At 43.0% G+C, this 21869-nt stretch overlaps 1 protein-coding gene across 1 annotated transcript in view; it reads left to right on the forward strand.

The window, feature by feature from the left end:
- The window catches only part of Adgrv1 (adhesion G protein-coupled receptor V1), a 546438-nt gene that overhangs the window by 183311 nt on the left and 341258 nt on the right, over positions 1–21869 (forward strand). Inside the window, exons 68-74 of the mRNA XM_041663490.1 lie at positions 27–263; positions 1960–2109; positions 4019–4492; positions 10746–10889; positions 13150–13324; positions 15316–15451; positions 17483–18582. Of these exons, the coding sequence (XP_041519424.1) occupies positions 27–263; positions 1960–2109; positions 4019–4492; positions 10746–10889; positions 13150–13324; positions 15316–15451; positions 17483–18582 (2416 nt within the window). The remainder of the gene's footprint in view (positions 1–26; positions 264–1959; positions 2110–4018; positions 4493–10745; positions 10890–13149; positions 13325–15315; positions 15452–17482; positions 18583–21869) is intronic.

Below are 21869 nucleotides of genomic sequence, written 5' to 3' on the forward strand. Positions count from 1 at the left end.
TGCTTAAAACTGATCATGCCTTGCAGGTGAGCTGGGAGATAATGGGGCCCAATTCTCAAGAAGCCTTACCGCCACAGAATGGAGACATTGAGGATCCTGTGAGTGGCACAGTCTCTTTCAGGGAGGGAGACGGCAGTGTGAGAACCATCGTTGTCACCGTTTGTCCTCACGAGGAGACTGAAGCTGAAGAAACATTCATAGTGCAGCTTATGCCTTTGAAAAATGCTAAGTTAGATCCCAGAGCGAAAGCTGTCGCGATAACAGTAAGTCTTGAGTGTCTTTGCCGCAAACGTTTGGATCTAATGGTTTTACCATAAGCTGTTCCTATGGCTTGAGACACGCCAATGCTGAACAGAAATGCAAGAGCCTCGGAAGGGCTGGCTGGGGACGTGGCTCAGCTGGTGTGCTGCGCGCCTAGCATGCGTGAAACCCAGGCTTTGAGCCTAGCTTTCCAAAGCCCAGCTGTGGTGGATTAGACCTATAATAGATTCCCAGGACTGAGGAGGGGAGGCAGGAGGATCAGAAATTCAAGGTTAGCCTCTGCTACATAGTGAATTTGGAGCCAGCCTGGTATACAACTGACCCTGTCTCAAAATAAACAATAACATAAAATTTTAATAATTTTCATGAGTCAAATATTCTCATTTTTATATTAGTTAATTACACAATAGCTTCATTATTGATAATTTTTGTTGAGATTTTAATAGAATGCTAAATTGCTTATTTTATAATTTTAGAGAAAATTTGGTGTGGGAGAATATTTGACACATCTAGAGATGCGTTATTTATTGTGTTGTGGTAAATAGAGTATCTTGTCATCAGACTTGTAAAAAAAAATTCTTAATGTTTAATGATCGGACTAGAGGTTCCTGCTCACTTGGCACAGTGATGTGGTGTTGGCTCTGGCCTGACTCTGACATCTTCCATATGAGTTATACAGTTCAGCGGGGGGGAGCTCTGGGGACAATGAAAAATGATAGATTTGTCTCTGAAAACCCTGTTTGGTGTCTGATCTGTTAGTGGTTTCCTGAGAAACAGAACCGAAGGGAAACACACACATGCCTGCACACACATGCTCACTGCAAACATGCATACATGCATGCACATACGCACAGGCACACATGCGCATGTACACCATGTATGGTGAGAGACAGGGAGCAGACAGGGAAGGGAGAGAAGAAGGGAAGGAGGGAAAGAGGAGAGGGAGGGAGGAATGTATGATTTTGGTCAGTAGGCGGGAAACATGGAAGAGATGCAGTGGGCTTGGTATTTATTCCACATGGGAGGGACAGGAAACTCAAGCATGGCTTCTAGCTTCCAATCTTCCGTCTTTATCATTCCGTCTTTCAGTTGATTGGATGAGATCTACCCACATTATTGAAGATAATATGTTTTATTTAGAAACAAATGATTTGAAAGTTAATTGTATCTACAAGACTTTCTCAGCAATATCTAGAACAGTGTTTTAGACAAGTTAACATCATATCCTTGCCCATTTGGTGCATAAAATGAAACAGCATGGGGGCTGGGGAGTATTACTCAGTGGTAAAACACTTGCTGAGCATGCGCAATGCCTGGGCATGATTCTCAGCATCAAAAGTAACAAGGACCACCACGGGGCCTTTTGTCTGCTCTATGTCATAGAAGGCATCTGAATGACACCACCTGGCTAAATGTGGGAAGCATATGGTGGCTTAAAACGCCGGCCTGAAACAGTTACCCTTTGGACTTCCATGAGATACCCTTTCTGATTGCTTCTTTCTTTGGAGAGTAGGAACGGATTGGATCTAGACAATAGTCAGTACAGTGAGGAAGACTTTTTTTTTTTTTTCACCTCAAAAGGATTGGTAGATTTTATTCAAGTAGTACGTGTAGAATTCCTTCTGGTTATCCCAGGGTTAATCTGTTAGATTCTGTCATTATCCTATATTCTATTGACGTCCTGTTAATGTTTGGTAGGTACAAAAGTTTGGCGATCCCAATGGAGTCATTCATTTTGCTCCTGAGTCTTTATCTAAGAAAATGTATTCAGAGCCGCAGCCATCAGATGGACCCACATCCATTTCCTTCCTTGTCACAAGAGCCAAAGGTGTCTCTGGAGAGATCATGGTATTACTTTTTATTTGATTTTCTTGAGTGAGTTTCAGCTTGCCTCACATATGTGGTTAGGGGAACAGAGAAACTTTATGTTCTAGTTAAAGACTTTGCTGACTTGAAATTACTAGAGTTTTCAGAGGAACTAAGAGGTTGAAGTGCCTCTGCAGTTTGCAGCGAGAACCAGCCCCGAATGTGCTCTCTAAATTAAATTAGGTACAGTGAACAGAGCCATCAGCTTCATTATTATGAAGGGCTGAGGTGTTTTGTATTTTCTCACTTACTCTAACAAGAAGCCCCCTTTCTTAAGTCCCACAGTGATTTTTGTAAATTGCTTGTCATCTTTGTCAATGCTTTATTTCTCGGAGAACATTTCTATGTAAGCAAACATTTTCTAAAGAACTGCATTCCATGTTTGTTTGTGAAGCCTGCATCTGTGCGCCTGGGAGCTCCGATGGCGTGTCTGTGGGAGCTCCGATGGCGTGTCTGTGGGAGCTCTAATGGCGTGGCTGTGGGAGCTCCGATGGCGTGTCTGTGGGAGTGCTGATGGCGTGGCTGTGGGAGCGCTGATGGCGTGGCTGTGGGAGCGCTGATGGCGTGGCTGTGGGAGCGCTGATGGCGTGCCTGTGGGAGCTCTGATGGCGTGGCTATAATAGATAAGGGGATCTATTTGTTCTAAGGCCACGTTTCGCAGTTTGTGAAATTCCCGTAAACAGATCATCTCTCCTCTGTGCTGAAGATGAGCTACGTTTGTTCGTTTGTTTTCGTTTAAAAGTTGTGATCTGGTCACAGCACTTGTGAAGTAATGATTAATTATTATTATTTTAAAAATATTTATTTAAAAAGCAACAACAATAATGAGTTATATACTTACTTCGAAAGCTTTTAGAAACTTTACTGTTAAACTTGCAATCCAAATAAAAACATCCCATGCCAAAACTAACCTAACCCAAAGTCTGTATAACTACAGTTAAAGTGGGTGTTCAGAATAGAAGCCGTGGAGCATCAAGCTCAATGTTATAGTTTCAGTATCAGCTATATTTTGTGTGCTTACCCATCACCAAAACAAACAAGAACAAAAGTTCACGTCAGAAGAACAATTGACTTTTTGCCTTCTTTCATAATTAGCAACCACGACCTGTACTCAGTCCTTCCTCACCCCAATAACTAGCATTTCTTGTTTTCCTTCATGTTGTACTATAGCCATGTGTACATTTGTTTACATATATGCATGTATTATTGGCTAGGTTCCACGTATGAGAGAAAGCGTGTGTTTTTTCTTCCTGAGCTTCTGTATATAAAGATTTGCTTGATATTATACATTCTAAGTTCACCAGTTCTCGTGCAGAAGTTCAACTTTTTTCTCTAAAGCTTAATAGTATATGTATATATATATATATATACACACACACACACACACACACACACACACCAGAATTTCATTTTCCATTCATCTGTTAATGGTCCAATTCCTTGTAGCGAATGAGGCAGTAATAAACACGGATATAGAAGAATCTCTCCAGTATGGTATGCAGGTCTCCAGGTGTATGTCCAGGGATGATTTAGGATACATCATATACTGATTTTTGGCTTTGAAATATTGTCCATCATTCACAAAATGATGTCTGTGTGGAACTGGCACTTAGAGTTTACTTGATTCTCTTTATCTTTTCAAAGCGTGGTCTTTTTTTAGAAGATTATATAATAATAATCTTAATAATAAGATTAACAAACACTCTGTCCTTCAGATTCTCTTTGAAAGGAACTAATGTACTTTCCGAATTAGTATATAGTTCCCAGTTTGTCTAAATGTAACATGTAGTTTGCATGTCTTTTTTGCATGACACAGAGGAAATGTACCTGGGAGGTTTCCTGCTCCACACGCTGAGCTGTGTAACCTCTGATTGTCCTCTCTTCATCCCAGGTGCACTGGGAGCTGAGCAGCGAGTTCGATGTCACTGGAGACTTTCTTTCTACCAGTGGCTTTTTCCCCATCGCTGATGGAGAGAGTGAAGCAAGCTTTGATGTCCTACTGCTGCCAGACGATATCCCTGAGATACAGGAAGAATATGCCGTGCAGCTGGTTTCTGTGGAGGGCGGTGCAGAATTGGACCTGGAAAAGTGCACCACGTGGTTCTCCGTGTCTGCCAATGATGACCCACATGGCATGTTTGCCTTGTACTCAGATCGACAGTCAGTACTGGTTGGGCAGAACCTCAGCAGGTCCCTCCAGATTAACATTACCCGCCTTGCCGGGATGTTTGGTGATGTGGCCGTTAGATTTCAAATACTGTCTGATAATGAAGAAGACCCTGTGGCTACTGGAGATGAAGAGAGACGGCTGGTGATCAAAGATGGCACCCCATACAAAGTAGACTTGGTGCCCTTGAAGAATCAGGTATGTAGCACTATTTCAAATTCCTGAAAATTCTAGCAGTACTCCATTGGGAGAGCCCTTTGTAACCCCTAATCATTTGAAAGGCTTATTTTAATATTTAAAGGTAGTCGTAAAATTGCCTTAGAAAATGCATAGTAATTATTGCATAATGCATTGCAGAGTCTGAATGGAGAACCATATTTCCATTCAGAATCAGCAGCTAGATTTCCATCCAGATTTGGAAGGCGTTTGTTTAGTAAGTACGAAGTGTAATGGTCAGGGTACTGGGAACTGAAGCATGTTTCCCCGGGGTTTGGAAAACTACAAAGACACAGCCTGATGGCGTTGCTTCTGTAACTAGAGATCTGTAGCAGTCAAACTGACCGTGGCTGTCTAGGTGGTATTGAGGAGGGAGTCTAACAGACTTATCTGTAACAGGGGCATGGACTGGGGTGGGTAAGATGGCTCGGAGAATAAGGCATTGTCATTAAGATGTCCTAAATTTAATCCCGGTGACATGCATGGTGGAAGGGGAGAATTAGCCTTCACATGGGAGCAGTGATGTACATGTGTTTTCCATCCCCATGGAAGTAAAGAAACAACAGAGTCCTGGAGGGCAGAGGCAGGTAGATCTCAGCTAGTTTGAGGCCAGTAATATCTACATAGTGAGTCCCAGACGAGCCAGGGACATACAGAAAGGCCATGGCTCAAAATAAAGTAACAGTTTAAAAAACATAAGATGCCCTCACACAGATACACACACACACACACACACACACACACACACACACACACACACACCCCATGCCCTGATCGAAGTCTGCTAGAAGATCCTGGCAGTCTTCCCTGTCTAAACGCATAGAAAGTGATCGAGCAGCTCTATAAATCATCACAAGGACAGTATGCATATCATTCTGTTAGATGAGAGACACCAGTTTAATTCATTCACCTGCCACTTGATGGTGTTTGTAGTTTATGGTTGAGAAATCTGATCAGAAAATACCTAGATTAGAGCCTTGAGAAAAATCAAAAGCTTGCATCATGAAACTAGAAGGGAATCTCCAGGTCATGGGGAGTGTAGTGTATTGTCTCGGTGGAGGAAGGGGGAAGAGTGAATTCTGAAGCCTGTGGGGAGCACCCAGCACAGTTGGGTGATGTACTGAGCACTGGAGTGATGTCAGTCATGCTGGTCTGCTCTGTCAGCTGAGGGAGGACTAGAAGAGACAGGCCAGACTTGCTGCTTGCTTAAAGATTCTTTCCTGCAGAAGCGGTTGGAAGGTGGACGGACATGTCCAACATTCGGGAGACTGGTGAAGAACTGAAGACTCATAGACAGCATGACATGTCTTCCATTGCCAATCTATGCCATGGGTCTGCCTAGAACTGTTGTAAATAGGGAAGCTTTAATTGAGGATAGTGCTACACTTTGAATATGCACATCTGATCAAAGCTCCCAGGATCTGAAAGGTGGCAGAAAGAAACCATGAGACACTCAAGGGGAAGTGTAGTAGTTTTCCATTCATGTCATCCACGTTTCATACAAACTTATGACCCATGACAGTTAGGCTCCTTTACATGACAAACAGCACGCCTATTACAAGAATTTGTACTTAGCATGTGTCTTAGTTAGGGTTTCTGTTGCTGTGAAGAGACACCGTTACCACAGCAACTGTTAGAAAAAGAAAGATTAATTGAGGCTAGCTTAGAATTCTAGAGGTTTAGTCCATTGTCATTGGCAGGATGCATGGTACCGTGCAGGCAGACATGCTGCTGGAGAGCAGACTGAGAGTTCTCCATCCAGGTCAGCAGGCAGCAAAAAGAGCAAGGGAGACATCTAAGCCTGGCTGCTGAGTATCTGGGACCTCAAAGCCCCCCCTTACACACCTACTCCTGCAAAGCTACACCTCTTAGTGTAGTGCCCCTGCCTATGGAACCATTTCTTTCAAACCACCACTGTGCGACCTTTGAACCTTTTCTAGGTCTTTTGTTGGTGCTTAATGAATGGGGACACTGAGAGTTTTGGTGAGGCATGGGTTTCACGGTTGCTCCTGCATTCTTGCAGATCTGTGGGAAACTGAGTCAAGTATGACTCTCATTTGTCAGTCTCTAAATCTATATCCTGTGCCTAAACACATCAGCACTAGCAGACATAATGAAAATGTGGGAAATGAGACAGACATTAAATTGATGGGTGATGGGTACTTACAGGAGCAGAAATGATTCAAAGACAGCTTGTCGCAAAAGCCCACCCTAGCACGGGTGACCAGTTCACAAAAGCTGGGACCCTGGAGCACACTGCATGGTTTTCTAGGCAGCTCAGAGGCTGTAGAGTGCCCTTTCTAAGTGGCTCTGTTGGTCTAAACCTCTTCCAGGAAGCTTAGCTGACTGTGCTTCTTCCGGACAGCTGGTCTAGTCTCAGTTTTCTCTGCAGCTTGGTTTGTCTGCTCTTGGGAAGAAGGGGCCTAATGGAATTGGCCAGTTTTTAGGACTTCCTAGAGCTATTTTGTTGTTTACCTTCCTTCTTAAAGAGCTTCCCTGCAGGAGAGAATGCTTCAGTCTCAGAGGAGAGTGTTAAATAGCACATCTCCATTGGATTCTCTCCCTGCAAGGCTCATAGATCATCGAGGAAGATGTTTGGGATGAGTGTAGAGCCAGAGGTAGCAGAGAATTGCTATAAAACTGTTTTCTTGATATGACAGAGCCATTGCCCTCACAGACTCATAGCAACTGTGATTATACACCCAAATCCTGCACAAGAGCCAGCCAGTGAAAATCCCATGTAGACAGGGGAAGGGCTTCTAAAGGCCACAACTGGCAGAGGAGCTCCTGACAGCTGGTTACTGGAAGAGGAAGGGTAAGCTTTCCTGAGTTATGACCAGAGGTAGACGGTTGACACTCCAGGGAGTGGCACTGTGCCATGCAATACTGGCAGCACTCAGGGGTTGATCCTCCTGGTAAGGGCTTGGGGTAAAGCTTTGCTTGCATGTGAACCCCAAATAGGACTTTTCCCAGTGGTCATCTTCCTCCATATCACCCACAATGCATATAATACATTTTTCTTTAAAATTGGAGGTTTTAGTTAGAAGAGTTTTCGTGTACCTCTCTGCTCTGCATTGCTGGGTGAAAGCAAGGGCTTTGGACGAATAGGCTCAAATGTTTAACCATTTATGTAGTGGCTTTTAATCTTTAAGATCATCTATGAACAAGGGAAGATTCTATCAGATTCTGAAAGCTAAAAGCATCCTTAATGTTGGTCTAACGCCAGTATTGGATTGTAGGATGTTACTACAGTTGTGATCCTTTATGGGCACAGACTGGCACTGAGACTCACTGTCACACCGAAGGGATTAGTCTGGTGCTTGAAGAGTGTAAGTCACAATGCTGAAGCAGTTACACCTTTCTACTTGACCAACTACTAAGCACTAAGACTACACCAGTTATTGTAAGAAGCTCAGTAATGACACAGAGAAATGGGATTTTAATCCTACTGTTACGTGCTTTCTGCCTGTGCAAAAGAAGTCCCACTGGCCTGGTTTTCTTTCTTTCTTTCTTTCTTTCTTTCTTTCTTTCTCCCTCCCTCCCTCTCTCCCTCCCTCCCTCCTTCCCTCCCTCCCTCCTTCCTTTCTTCCTTTCTTTTTCAACTGACACAAAATGGAGTCAGTTGGGAAGAGGGACTTTCCGTTGGGAAATGTCCCTCCATAAGATTAGCCTGTAGGCTCCTGGCACTAGGGGATATGGAACTTGAACTAGCCATCTCCTGCAACCAGACAAGACTTCCGGAGGAGGGACTGTAATGGACCCCAATCCAAGTACATAACCTCTGATCTACAATTAGCTATGCCTAGAAGATATGCTGGCACAGTAATTATGGGAATGGCCAACCAATGACTGGTTGAGCTTGAGACCCATACTATAAGGGGGGGGTGGGCACCCCTGACACTGGCTGAATGCCAGGATGAGAGGGTAAAACAAAACATAACTACTAAAAAAGAAAAAAAGAAGCCAGTGAAATGATTTTTAATGATATTCTGCTATGCTCATAAGTTGGTGCCTAGCCCAACTGTCATCAGAGAGGCTTTATCCAGCAGCTGATGGAGGCAGATGCTGAGACCCATAGCCAAACATTAGGAGGATCTCAGAGAATCATGCAAAGAAGTGGAGGAAAGATTGTTAGGAGCCACAGGGGTCAAGGACATCACAAAGCCACAGAATCAACTAACCTGGGCTCATAGGGGTCCACAGAGTCTGAACCAACAACCATGGAGTCTACATGAGACTGACCTACGCCCTCTGCACATATGTTTAGTGTAGCTTGGTCTTCTTGTGGGAGCAGGGGCTGTCTCTGAGTCTGTTAGCTGTTTTGGGAACCTTTCCTCCTACTAGGTTGCCTTGTCCAGGCTTAATAGGAGAGGGGGTATCTAGACTTACCGCAACTTGTTATGCCATGGCTGACATACGTGGGAGGCATGTACTTCTCTGAAGAAAAAGGAGAAAGAATGGATGGGGAGAAGAAGTGGAGAGGTTGGGGAAAGGATAGGTAGGAGAGGAGGAAGGAGGGTAAACTGTGATTGGGCTTGGAAAAATAATTGATTGCATAATAAAAATAACTAGACTATAGGCATCATAAATGCTGTTTGGCATTTTCTTGATTAATGATTCAAATAGAAAAGCCCAACTCAGTGTGGGCAGTTCCATCCCTCAACTGCTGTATAAGAAATCAGGTTGAACAAACCACAAGGAGCAAGCCAGTAAGCGGTGGTCCTCCATGGCCTCTGCTTCAGTTTCTGCCTCTAGGTCCCTGCCTAGAGTTCCTGTACTGACTTCTTTCACTGATGGATGTGACCTGGGTGTTGGGAGCTGAAATAAGCCTGTTCTCCCCATGTTGCTTTTGGTCAGGGTGTTTATCACAGGGATACAAAGCTTATCTAAGACGTCCAATAAAAATTAATCACAAACATGTGGTATGAAAAGTCAGCTGCACAGATAGGATAGGATCTTCAATTGTTTGTCTGAAAACTTATTTATTTACTTATTATGTTTATGAGTGTTTTACCTGTAGGTCTGTCTGGGTTCCTGATGCCCAAAAGCCAGAAGAGGGCATCAGATCCCCTGGAACTGGACTTATAGATAGTTGTGAGCTGCCATGTGGGTGCTGGGAATTAAATGTGGGTCCTTTAGATAGGAAGCAAGTGCTCTTAACCTCTGAGCCATCTCTATAGCATGCTCTTAAGTGGTTTTTAATTGTATGCAATGTTTATCAAACATGATATATATGTCTGTGTGTATGTATATCTATATGTACATATAAATATATTCTAACATATATAATCCAAACATGATTCATGTTCAACTATAATGTCATTTGCCCCAGGTCTTGTGTGTACTGAACAGGCCTAGGCAGGAAGGGTCACATAAATGACTTGGTACTTTACAATACCACCTGATCCTTTATTCGTCATGAAATTGGAATAAAGCCCCATTAGCTGCCCAGCCATTGGTTGATGTAGATGGGAACGGGGCCTCTGGGAAAGGTGAATGTCTTTGTTGGGACTTACAATGTTGTGGTTTGCTTGCTTAGCATTGACCCGAAAGTTTCGTTTAGAGAATGTCATCTTGAGAGAATGAAATCTGTACTTTCTTATGTTGCACGTTTTGAAGCAATGCTTTTTTGTGGGTCTAAGGGCAGGATTATGTTGAAGTTCACGGTGGGAAAAGGCTGTGATGCTCCACAGGCAAGATGCAATGTTTTTAGGAATGTTCCTGGTTTGGTACTGAGTTGGGCTGAGCCGTCATCATAGCCGTGTTTGGATGAGAAGATACACCGCAGGTTCCAGACAGCCCTAGTCTGACAACAGCTTGTGAGCCCAGGATGGCCCAGCTTGCTAGATGCTAAACTTTGACATGCATCATCTAGCACCAGTGCTTATGATTTTTATTTGCACAAAGCATTGAAATGACAAGGGTGTCCATGTCACCGTCCATTCCGGGTGGCTATCTTTAGAATCATTTGTTACTGCTTAATGAAGAGGGAGGAAGTGGGTCTCCCTGGGCTAGCTGCCTTCACTTCACAATGTGCTTCCTGTCCCATTCTTCGCACATGTTGTAAGTTTGTGTGTTTATTCTCTACCACCACAGCTGCACACCACCCGCTAAAAATACCTGGAAGGCCCGCACCCATGGAACTGCCTTCTACTCATGGAACTTAGGCCGTGTGCTGTGACCCAGGCCACATGCCTCTATTTCACTCTGAAGATTGTCTAACCTTTGTTTCCAGGTCTTTCTACCCCTGGGCTCTAATTTCACTGTGCAGCTGGTGTCTGTGGTGCTTCTGAGTGAACCTCTCTATGGATTGCCAACAATTCTCCAAGAAGCAAAATCTGCCATTCTTCCCGTTCCCGAGGAAGCTGCCAATTCCCAGGTAATTGGCTCTGGGTGTAGTTCTCTCAGCCAACCACAAGAGGGCAGCACGAACAGGAAGACTAAGGTCTTCAAGAATTAATTAATTAATTATTTTTTATATGCTTTTTTGTTCTTCTTTTTCTTTGTGAGCTGAATGCAGTGAAGTTTGGTCATGTTCGCTCTCTTCTCCTTCCCCATAACGCCACAAGCTGTATGCCTCACCTCCCCACTCACTCAGTTTTCTGTCCCCCTTTTTAAAATTTACCAAACTCAGTTTGTGCTGCGCATGTGTTTGGGGTGGGTCTGTCCATGGAAGCATGGTTGAGCTACCAGGAGAAGACTATGAAAGGGATTTTGGGGGTTTGTTTGCTTTTGTTTTTAGGATTTTAAAGTTCTAAATTTTCTCAAGTTTAAAATAGATCTGTGAATATCAAAAGATCCATTAAATAAAAACAATTTGTCAATTTTCAATATTAGAAGATTTATGTGCCTTTTAAGCAGTGTTGAAAGATTTTTATCTTGTACAGATGGTCTAGAATATAAGGTCCTTTTAAAAGAACCAGTCACCTAAAGCCAAAATTTCTAAGTGTTGATGTTAAATCTTTAATATTGAGGCATTTCATGCTAATAATTAAAAATCAGAATGAAGCAGTGTAGAAGCTTTCATCTGCTGACAGTGTTCACGTTTAATATCTAGACTTTGCCTGACAGAAAGTCTGTGCTGATGCACGCCAGTGTGGGGGAGTGTTCTAACCCGAGTCGGTGAGTCGTTTACCATCTCTGTGGAAAAAGATGATTCTGGGTCACTTTAAAGGCCTGCCAGAAACAAAACAAAAACCTTCCCTTTAGGTTCCTTCCGAAAAAAAAAAAAAAAAAAAGGTGCTGTTGGACTGCAACGTGAGATTTCCCAAGCTGCTCTGAGACATAGCCCTGCCCCACTGCTTCAGAAGGGGCCCAGCGACGAGGGCAAGCCTGGCCTTGCAGGGGTGTGGCATGGGGCAGAGGACTGCATGGGGCGTGAATGTGGATGATCTGAGGTCACTGGTGGATGCTGCCTTCAGCTGCTGCCTCCTGGACTTCTCCACTGTAAATGAATTTATTCTGCCTCTAATGGAGTCTACGAAAATTACAAACAACCAAAACAGACCGTACATGGTGGCACACACCTGTAATCCCAGGAGGCAGAGTCAGGTTATTGCTGTGTGACCAGCTAAGTCTACACAGTATGTTCCAGGTCCAGGGCCACAGTAACCAGGGCCCTGGTTCCAGATAGAAAAGAGGACTTTTAAAGTTCCATTGCTCTCTGGCTTCCAAAGTGTTGCTACGGAGCTCCAGAAGTGTCCCTCAGGACATCCACGCTTGCAGATGTGCCCCATCAGAACTTTAAAAGGGAAGGTATGTCTTCATCTACAATGTTGGTTTAGTGATAACTAGATTTCCATTGTAATGAATGAGGCGAGGGGATGTAACTTGAGCTATTCGTTCAGAGAGGACAAGACTGGAAATCAGGCTGATGTCCTATAAACCACAGATTAGAATGAACTTCAGCTCTAAATCATATACCTGGGAAGAGTTCCCCTCAACACAGATTCTTCCTTGATGATTGTGTGGAGCATAATCATTCCAGTGGAACAAATAGACAGACAGCAAGTGTGCTATATGTCTCACAGAAATATCAATATCAAATGTGCCTCACAAAATAAACCAGAAACCTTAATATGCACTCTTACTTTGAGGAGGAAGGACGGGAATGTTAAAACTGTGAGAGGCGACTCTCAGTTCTAGAGAGACTGGAAGACTCCAGTTAAGAAGCCACACTAAAATGTTCTCTAAGAACTGGCCATGTGGGTCATGTTTGTTATCCTAGCACTCTGGAAACTGAGGCAGGGAGATTGGGAGTTCAGTGTGACCCTCCGCAATCTAGTGAGTTAGCCTCTTCAAAGGATGAATAAATGAGAGACACATAGCCACCACAAATTTTTAAAGCAATGTAATTTGCACTCTTTTGCTTTGATTTCATTTAATTATTATTACATTCATTTTTTGGATATTTTATAATTCAAACCATTACAATTTAAAAAGAAAGCTAGAAACTATAATCTGAAGGATGGGCAGAATGAAATTTCAAATCAGACTTTTTTAAGTACTTCCTTTCTGAGTATATTATCATATGTGGGAATAAATTGTATTATCCAAAGCGGAGTTACTATTTCACCCATGTTTCAGAGCCCAGGAGCATTTAGACAGGAGTTGAGTCCTCAAAGCCTATCTTTCTTTAGGTTGGATTTGAATCCAGTGCTTTCCAACTCTTGGACATCACAGCCGGCACAAGCCAAGTCACAGTTTCTAGGAGGGGCACATACGGCAGGCTGTCTGTGGCCTGGACCATAGGATACGCCCCTGGGTCAGACATCCCTGAGCCTGTTGTCATCGGCAACATGACGCCAACACTGGGTGAGTTGTGGCTCTTCTAGCCCAGCTGCAGGGTGCTGTAAAAGTGATGGCTGTCCAGGGTCATTCCTCCTCTGGACATAGCTGTGTGAGTCCTAATTCAGTGCTCCCAGGTGAGGTAGTGCTCTGTTGCATATCTATGGTGATATCTACTCCTTGGCGAGGAAGGGAGGAACTTTCCAATCAAATTGAAATGCTCGAATGCCAGGTCCAGTTGAGGAAGAGCAAGCACACGGCTCTGCAATGCTTTAGGAATTTGTTAAAAGTCACTTTCAGTATCCTGTTTGTCAGACACAGCAATAAAGAGACACAGCTTGCACCTATCACGTGTTCTCCAGCATTTACGACAAATGGGCAGGCGTCACTCCATATACTTGAGTTTAAGTTGATGCCAGTAGCCCATTGAGAGCAGTAAGGTGTGGATGTTGGATGGTGTGACCTCAGCTGTGGTACCCGGAGCAGACTGCAGTTTCCCCTGATGGTAGTTGTGACCAACTCCCCATCTCTGTCTTAGAACTTTCCACCTCCCCCATTTACAGTGTTTCTTGCTCACCAGGCAAATGTTACTGTGACTCACAAATCTCAAGATTGCTAAAAGAGCTGAGATCCATATTCCCTCAATTGGAATGATGGTGTGTTCTGAGGTTTCATTTAGGTGAGAAACTGAATGACAACTGAAGCCCTTTAGAGGATGAGAATAGAATCACGATACCAAATGACTGCAGTGTTCTATCAGCTGCCCTGGCGGTGGAAGTATTAGTCACTGTAGAATGAATTCGTCTACGACTTCATTGGAGATACCATGGCGCTAGAGTTGCCTTAGGCAGAGCATTTCGCATCCATCACCTATGACCCCAGATAGAATGTATCAGCTACTGATGTTTCCTACTTCCTTTTTGGCTCATCCCATAAATTAAAGAGAGTTTATTATCTTTCTGACCTGCATTCCAGCCACTCTTTTCCATATTACTCATTGTTACTCTTCTGTCCTTTCTATCATTTGCATTGCTTGTCCACCCATGTATAATGAGGCACTTGCAGTCTATATGTAGGGATCTTTTTTATGTGCCTGTTGTGTGTGACTTTGTTTGAATGTAAATTTTTAAAATGTTTTAGTGAATTTATAATAATTTGGTTAAACAAAAAAGGGAATCACAAATAGTGGCTATATATTTTTAAATCAACTAGATTACTCTTTTGAGATTTTATAATAACATTTGAGTATTAATGAATAATAAATATAATTCCTAAATCGATTGGCTGTTCTTAAGAGTTGTAATCTGTCTTACTCATGATATTTTCTTATAAAGTAATCTAAAGTAAAATACACATATTGTAATGTTTTACCCAAATTCTTGTGATGGCAATGTCTAGAATTTAAACCACATCTTGACACCAAACTTACAGGAAAACTTGCCTAACACAATTCTAGCCATTCTCTTTACAGTGCTTGATTTGGTAATTGGAGAGAAAGAGGGAGGAGAAGGAAAAAGAAAGAAAGAAAAGGGGAAGGAGGAGGGGAGAGGGAAGGACAGAGGGGAGGAGTGAGGGGAAGGGAAAAAGAAGGAAGCAGAGACTGAGAAAGAGGGCTATGCAGCCTCAGGAAATATCTATAAATGTACTTATCTCTCATTCCATTTATTAAACATTTTATCTTTTTGGAACCAAATCAAATGTTGGAAGTCATTTTAGAATGTGTTTTAGTGTCAAATTTCAGTTTTAGAAGCTCAAGTGGCCCAGAGAGGTGGCTCAGTGATTAAGAGTACTGGCTGCTTTTCCAGAGGACCTAGGTTCCATTCCTAACACCCACTGGACTGCTCAGAACTGCCTGTGACTCAGATCCCCTGGGATCTATGTCCTCTTCTGGCCTCCACAGCATCGCACACACACAGAACACAGACATGCATGCTGGCAGAATACCCATGCACATAGAATAGAATTTAAAAGACAGAGGTGAGCAGTGGTAAGACTTTTCTCCATCGTTCTTCTTCCAGGGAGTCTTTCCTTTCTGCATGGAGAACGGAGGAAGGGAATGGTGCTGTGGGCGTTTCCCAGCCCTGGCCGGCCAGAGGCCTTTGTCCTTCACCTGTCAGGCCTGAGGAGCAACACTGCGGGTGGAGCGCAGCTTCGGTACGGCCAGGGTAATTTCATCATCTGAGGAAATTATGTTGCAGTGTTTCCGTCAGACCCGAACAAGAGACCATGAGGTGCTCTGCCTTGATGCAGATGCAAATGAAGTTCTGGTGTGGAGCAACGCATGGCTTGCAGCCAGAGATGGAGGAGAGCACTTTCCCTAGCGACCCACCTTCTCTGCCTTGCAGTGAGCTCGCCTTGACCTCCAGCCTCAGAACTGATGCTGGGACTCTCAGATTCTCTAATGATGCAGCTTCCTGTTTCGAAAAGCAGCTGTCCTCTGTGGAAGAGCTGCAAACTCGTATTTCCCCACACCATTAAAAATATTCGTAAAGGATCACAGTTGCTGAAATCAGTAGCTCGTTTCTGTTTAGTTCTATTTAGTGGTGCTATTTGTCTGTAATGGCTGTTTACATAGAAGCCAGTATACTTTCAGAAAACTGTGTTCTACCTAAACACAGTTGACTTTGCTCTTTTTTGGCATGGCCTTTGCCAGAATTCCGGACAGGCTTGAGAGACACAGCAATGGGCTCACGTAAGTACAAGAATGGTTACATACATGTCTGCAGATCGAGAATAGTTATCTGTAGAGACAGGTATGGTTCGATTATACATATCCCATTTAAGATACTATTAGTCCAAAGAAAATACTTCAGGTAACAAATTTAAAGATCTTTAGCACCAGTATAAATGACAAATAGATTTCTAGTGCTTACCCTAAAACCAGGGGTGTCTGTAAGCCGCCCTGCTCTGCTACCTCTGCTATCCCTACATTCTCGGCATTATGTGTTCCATTTTATAACTGAAGAAAGGAACCGAGAGGTGGTATTCTAGTTAGTTTTTTATTGATATCATAGAATGCATGCCCAAAAGAAATGTGGAGGAAGAGGTTTATGTCACTTGATCTCAGGTCACATGCCATCACTGAGGGAAGTCAGGGAAGGGATATGAAGTGAGAACCATGGATGAATGCTGATTACTGGCTTGCTCGTCATGGCGTATTCAGCACACTTGTACAGCCCCAGGCCACAGGGAAGGGGTAGCACTGCTCCCAGTGCTCTGGGGCCTCCCCAATTCATCATCAATCAGGAAGATGCCCCAAGACCTGACCACAGGCCTGCTGATGGAGGCATTTTCTCACTTGAGGTTCCTTTTCATCAAGAACTCTATCTTCCATCAAGTCGACAAAACACTGACCAGGACAAGATAGATTATGTAATGAGCCCTATATCTTACATACCAAATTAGTATGTGACTCAGGTTCTCGGAGCACTGTCTGACCTCCTCACTGTAGTTTATAAGCTTCTCAGTGGAGACGGAAGGACATGAGGTATGCAACTTAAAAATCACCCAAATGCATGTAATTGATAATTTGACCTATCAATATATAAATATAAGCATATTTATATGTAATTTTCATAAATGCTATCCAAAGAAAATATGTTTGTGGTCAGGAGCAGGCTAGTATTCTACGAAATATAACTTCTGGTGTAATTATCACCAATAAAAATGCATAGAAAAGAGTTAAGGATAAATTGTTCAACCAATGATATTTCTTCCAACTCGCATCCAGGTTTTTGTTATATTTTGTGAGAGAATAGTTTCCTTATCAAGAGCTGGAAGACACAAGAATTTTGCTTACAGTATAGGAAAATAGCTCTGCTTGGTAGCTGTGAGAGAAAGCCAGCTTTCATTGCATCCTAGAGGTTTGTGTCCCTTTGGCCTGGCCACAGAACCCCCTCCTTTACCCTCAGAGCACTGCTCCTGTGTAAAGGCATCGGCGCTCAGACATGCACCTCCCTAATCTGTTAGGTCCTGTCCCCGCCGCTGCAGCCTCCGCCGCCGCTGCAGCCTCCGTTCGCGCCTCCCTTGTGCTTTTCCTTACCAGTGTGGAAGTATGGCCTCCGGATTTGAAGGTGCACAGGTTCTCTAGAGTGTTTAGAGGGGTGGGCAGCATGCCAAGCACTGAAGAACTCTGTAGTGGCCTTTCTGCATCATACCAGCTCTCATGATTTCATTTTTTTCCAGATCAGGCTTTGATACTGCCGAAATCGAACCCATGGGAGTCTTCCAGTTTTCCCCTAGTTCAAGAAATCTCACAGTGTCGGAGGATGCACAGAGGATCCGAATACAGGTGCAAAGACTGTTTGGGTTTCGTAGTGATCTGATCACGGTCTCCTACTCAACAACTGCAGGCAGTGCCAAGCCGCTGGAAGACTTTGAGCCTGTTCAGAATGGCCGAGTTTTTTTTCAGAGGTTCCAAGCTGAGGCTGATTTTGAAATAACCATTACTGATGATCAGCTTCCCGAGATAGAAGAAACTTTTTACATTAATCTTACTTCAGTAGAAAATAGGGGACCAAGAAAGGGTGATGCGAATTGGAGACCTCGTCTAAATCTAGATCACAGTGTGGCAGTGGTCACCATACTGGACAATGATGACCTAGCTGGAGTGGGTGTTTCTATCCCGACGACAGCCGTGATGGTGGCGCTTGACAGCACTCTTCCTGCCGCTGAAGCAAGTCCCACCACACACCCTAGCACAAGCAGGGTGACTGCCATCCCACACACCACTGAGATGTCTCCCACTGGTACAGAGACAGTAGGTGTGCCTGCCACCCCCGAGAAGCTTGTCGCCACTCCTGCTGCCTTGTCCGAGAAGCCGGACTTGGCTCCAGGAACTGTTCCTGATGCCGTCTATGGGATACTCAGTCTTGGGCCTCCCGTCATTTATGTGGCAGAGGAAAGGAAGAATAGCACATTAAGCACTGCAGAAATCCTCATCCAGAGGACTGGTGGGTTCACAGGCAATGTCAGCGTAACAGCGAAGACCTTTGGTGGAAGATGTGTTCAGAAGGAACCCAATGTGTGGCCCTTTCAGGATGTCTATGGAGTTGCCAACCTAACGTGGGCCGTTGAAGAAGAAGACTTTGAAGAACAGGCGCTCACCCTTACATTTCTAGACGGGGAAAGAGAACATAAAATATCGGTTCAGATTCTCGATGATGAGGAACCTGAGGGGCAGGAATTCTTCTATGTGTTCCTCACAGACCCTCGAGGGGGAGCGCAGATTGTGAGAGGAAAGGACAGCTCTGGGTTCTCAGACGTTGCTGTCATCATTATCACAGGTAATGGCGGCATAGGACGGAGAACATATAATGCAGTGTTTGTAAGAAGAGCAGTCTGTCTGAACTCCAACCTAAGACATTTGACTCCCGTGTAACTCATTAAAAGTGTCTTCCTTTAGAATAGACATGGTAGCACACTCCTTTAATCCCAGCACTCAGGTGGCAGAGTCAGGCAGAGCTCTCTAAGTTCAAAACCAGCCTGGTCTACATAGTGAGTTCCAGGTCAGCCAGGGAAACAAAGTAAATCCTGTCTAAATAACAATAGCAACAACAGCTAGTTGTCTTCCTAAAGTGATGAACTATAGCATAAATTCATGTTTTATAATCTAATATATTCTGTGTGTTACATAGAAAGAGTCAGGTACATGGTCTGCAAGTCTGTAGTTTCAAAACATAGAGAAAAGTCTTTAAATCCATACCATTTTTCTAGAAAAATGCTGGGTTTGATGTCCAAACATACGATTGCTTATCTTGTTTTAGAACCTTATTTTAAATTTTTGAGCCATTTTCAGTAATCAGTCCTAAAACAAAGAAGCCATTGTCAAGAAATTCTTTGTATTTGTTATGAATTAGATTAAAATTAGTGTCTTTTATTCATTTTTGACCCAACACAATATATATAATCATTTTAGTAGTTGGATACACTCACACACATGTGCACGCACACACACACAAATGTACATGTGCATACACACATACAGAGTCCTATCCATTTATGTTATATAGTTTAAAATTGTGTATGGTTTTTGATCTAAAGCAAATGGACAGTTAATGCCTTGCAGCCCCTATTTCTCCCCTCTCACATATAAGTGTATATATCATATATGCACATATACACATACATAAAACAGCAGCTTACATTTTTAGTTATTTTAGGAGTTCCTCACACATCGTGATTTGGTGGTAACTTATAGTTTAGTCTTTGAAATAACGTTATATATTTCATTAGATAAAGTAGATCAGCTTGTCAACTACTAACTAAAGTAGTAACGAGGCCACTTCATGATTTTGTTTTATTTTGACTATGTATTACCTTCGCATTCTGTGTATACATGGAATGAAATGTTTGAATAAATTTTCAAATAATTAAATCAAGTTAACATACATATATAGCATCTCAATTACTTACTGCTTCCATGGTGAGAACATCTGAGGTTTATTCTTAGCAATCTCAAAGTATACAATACCATGCTATTAACTACCTATATGCTGTGCGCACTCTCAGGACTCACCAGGAGAGCACAATGCTGTCTCGTATTTATGCTATGATGTCATAGTAACTTCCTTTATAGTGTTTCTCCTATTAATATTATCCTACAACTTTTCACTAATTATAATTAATACCATTCCTATTCCAACAGTTTATTGGGAGCATTGTAAATTTTAACTCATTTCTGAAAGCGTTTTATATTGGCTTAATTGATTTGTATATTTCTACTAAAATTAATTTGGAATTAAGCACCACACTCACATTCTATGGTTTAAATATTTTGCTTTATTATAGCCATTCAGATATGACCACCGCTGACAGCCAAAATATCTCTTAATTAGTGTGGTCTACTCAGTCCAGTGAAAATAAAAACGGTTCTTTTGAGATTCCTTGCTATTCCAAACAGTGCTCCATCAGTTTCTGTGTAATAGAAAGGACTCTAGCCCTGGGTAGCTGGTTGGCAGAAGGCTCTTTCATGGTCAGGATGGCATTTGGAATGAATCTGCTTCTGCATTTATCAGGCAATGTGATGCACCAAGTCTGCCCAGATACCAATTCTGTGCCCCTCAAACGTGTGAGCATTGTGAGATTCTCTGTCACCTGCATGGGATGTTCAATTGTCTGAGCAGTGGGGGATTCTTTGTCATCTGCATGGGATGCAATAGACTCCTGTCCTTTAGTGTCAAGAGATATAACACACCTGATACTGTCACCTGTAATGTCCACATGACTACATTATTTTAAGGTCTTTTATTTTTTTTATCCTGCCATCTAGTCTGTCATAATCTGGCCTTTTCTGTTAATAATATTTCTGTTTTAATTAGATCATTAACTTTATTGATTCTTCTTACCCTCAACCAGTTTTCATAATCTTTTCCCATTTAAATGTTAGAACTTTAAAATAAGCCAAGTGATAAATCTGTCACATCTAAAACCACCTCACTAAAAATGTAGCTCAAATTTATCGTAGCTGTGACAATAGAATGTTAACTAAACATTCTCTGTTGCTGTGTGAAAGATCTGTTGCTGTGCGAAAGAAATCCACACTTGCCCAGAATGGAATCTAATAAAGGCGTATTTATTAGGGATTAAATTCACAGAACTTAGTAGAGATCCACAGTCCTCTACATGTGTGGGGAACTGGAACCAACTCCAGCAGCCAAGGGCCTGGCAGATGCTTTACATCTGCATATATAGTATATGAGACCACGCCCAAAGTGGGCTGGCATTTTCAAGGCTATTGGCTGAAGGAGTTCCTACAGCACCTATCAGTGGCTATTGCCCTACAAAGAAAACAGGGAAGTGTAAATGCCCAGGAAAGAAGAGAACCAAAGGTGTGTGGGTAAGAATTGCTGCCAAAGAGAAAACATCATATTGTGATGTTCAGCTAAGAAATGATTATAATGATTAACTGATGAAAATGAGGGTTGGAAATCTAGCTGATGAAAAGCACAGGGGAACGAATGTCCATGATGCGTGTATCCACGTTTTCTTACTCTTCAGAGTGGAGAGACCGAGCTCGAGTTGTGTTTGAGGCTGATTGCTTTAGGATTTTTCCTTCTAGGATCATTTTGAAAGACTGGGATACTCGGAACAAGCCAGCACGTACAGTAGTTAGGATACTGGCTTAATCCACGTTCACTCTTGTGCTGGCAGGACACACAGTCACTGTGTCAGCGTGCTGTGTGTGTGTGTGTGTGTGTGTGTGTGAGTGTGCACACATGGTGTGTGGGTGTGTGAGAGAGAGTGTGAGAGAGAGTGTATGTGTGATAGTGTGAATGTGTGAGTGTGTGTGAGAGACAGAGTTTGTGTGTGTGTGAGAGAGAGAGACAGAGTTTGTGTGTGTGTGTGTGAATGTGTGAGAGACAGACAGTGTGTGTGTGTGTGTGTGTGAGTGTGCACACATGGTATGTGGGTGTGTGAGAGAGAATGTGAGAGAGAGTGTATGTGTGATAGTGTGAATGTGTGAGTGTGTGAGAGAGAGACAGAGTTTGTGTGTGTGTGTGTGAGAGAGAGAGAGAGACAGAGTTTGTGTGTGTGTGTGTGAATGTGTGAATGTGTGAGAGACAGACAGTGT

Source organism: Microtus oregoni, unplaced genomic scaffold (genome assembly GCF_018167655.1).
Source record: "Microtus oregoni isolate MIOR12 unplaced genomic scaffold, Mior012 000014F_ref0000157, whole genome shotgun sequence".
In the NCBI taxonomy this organism is placed as follows: domain Eukaryota; kingdom Metazoa; phylum Chordata; class Mammalia; order Rodentia; family Cricetidae; genus Microtus; species Microtus oregoni.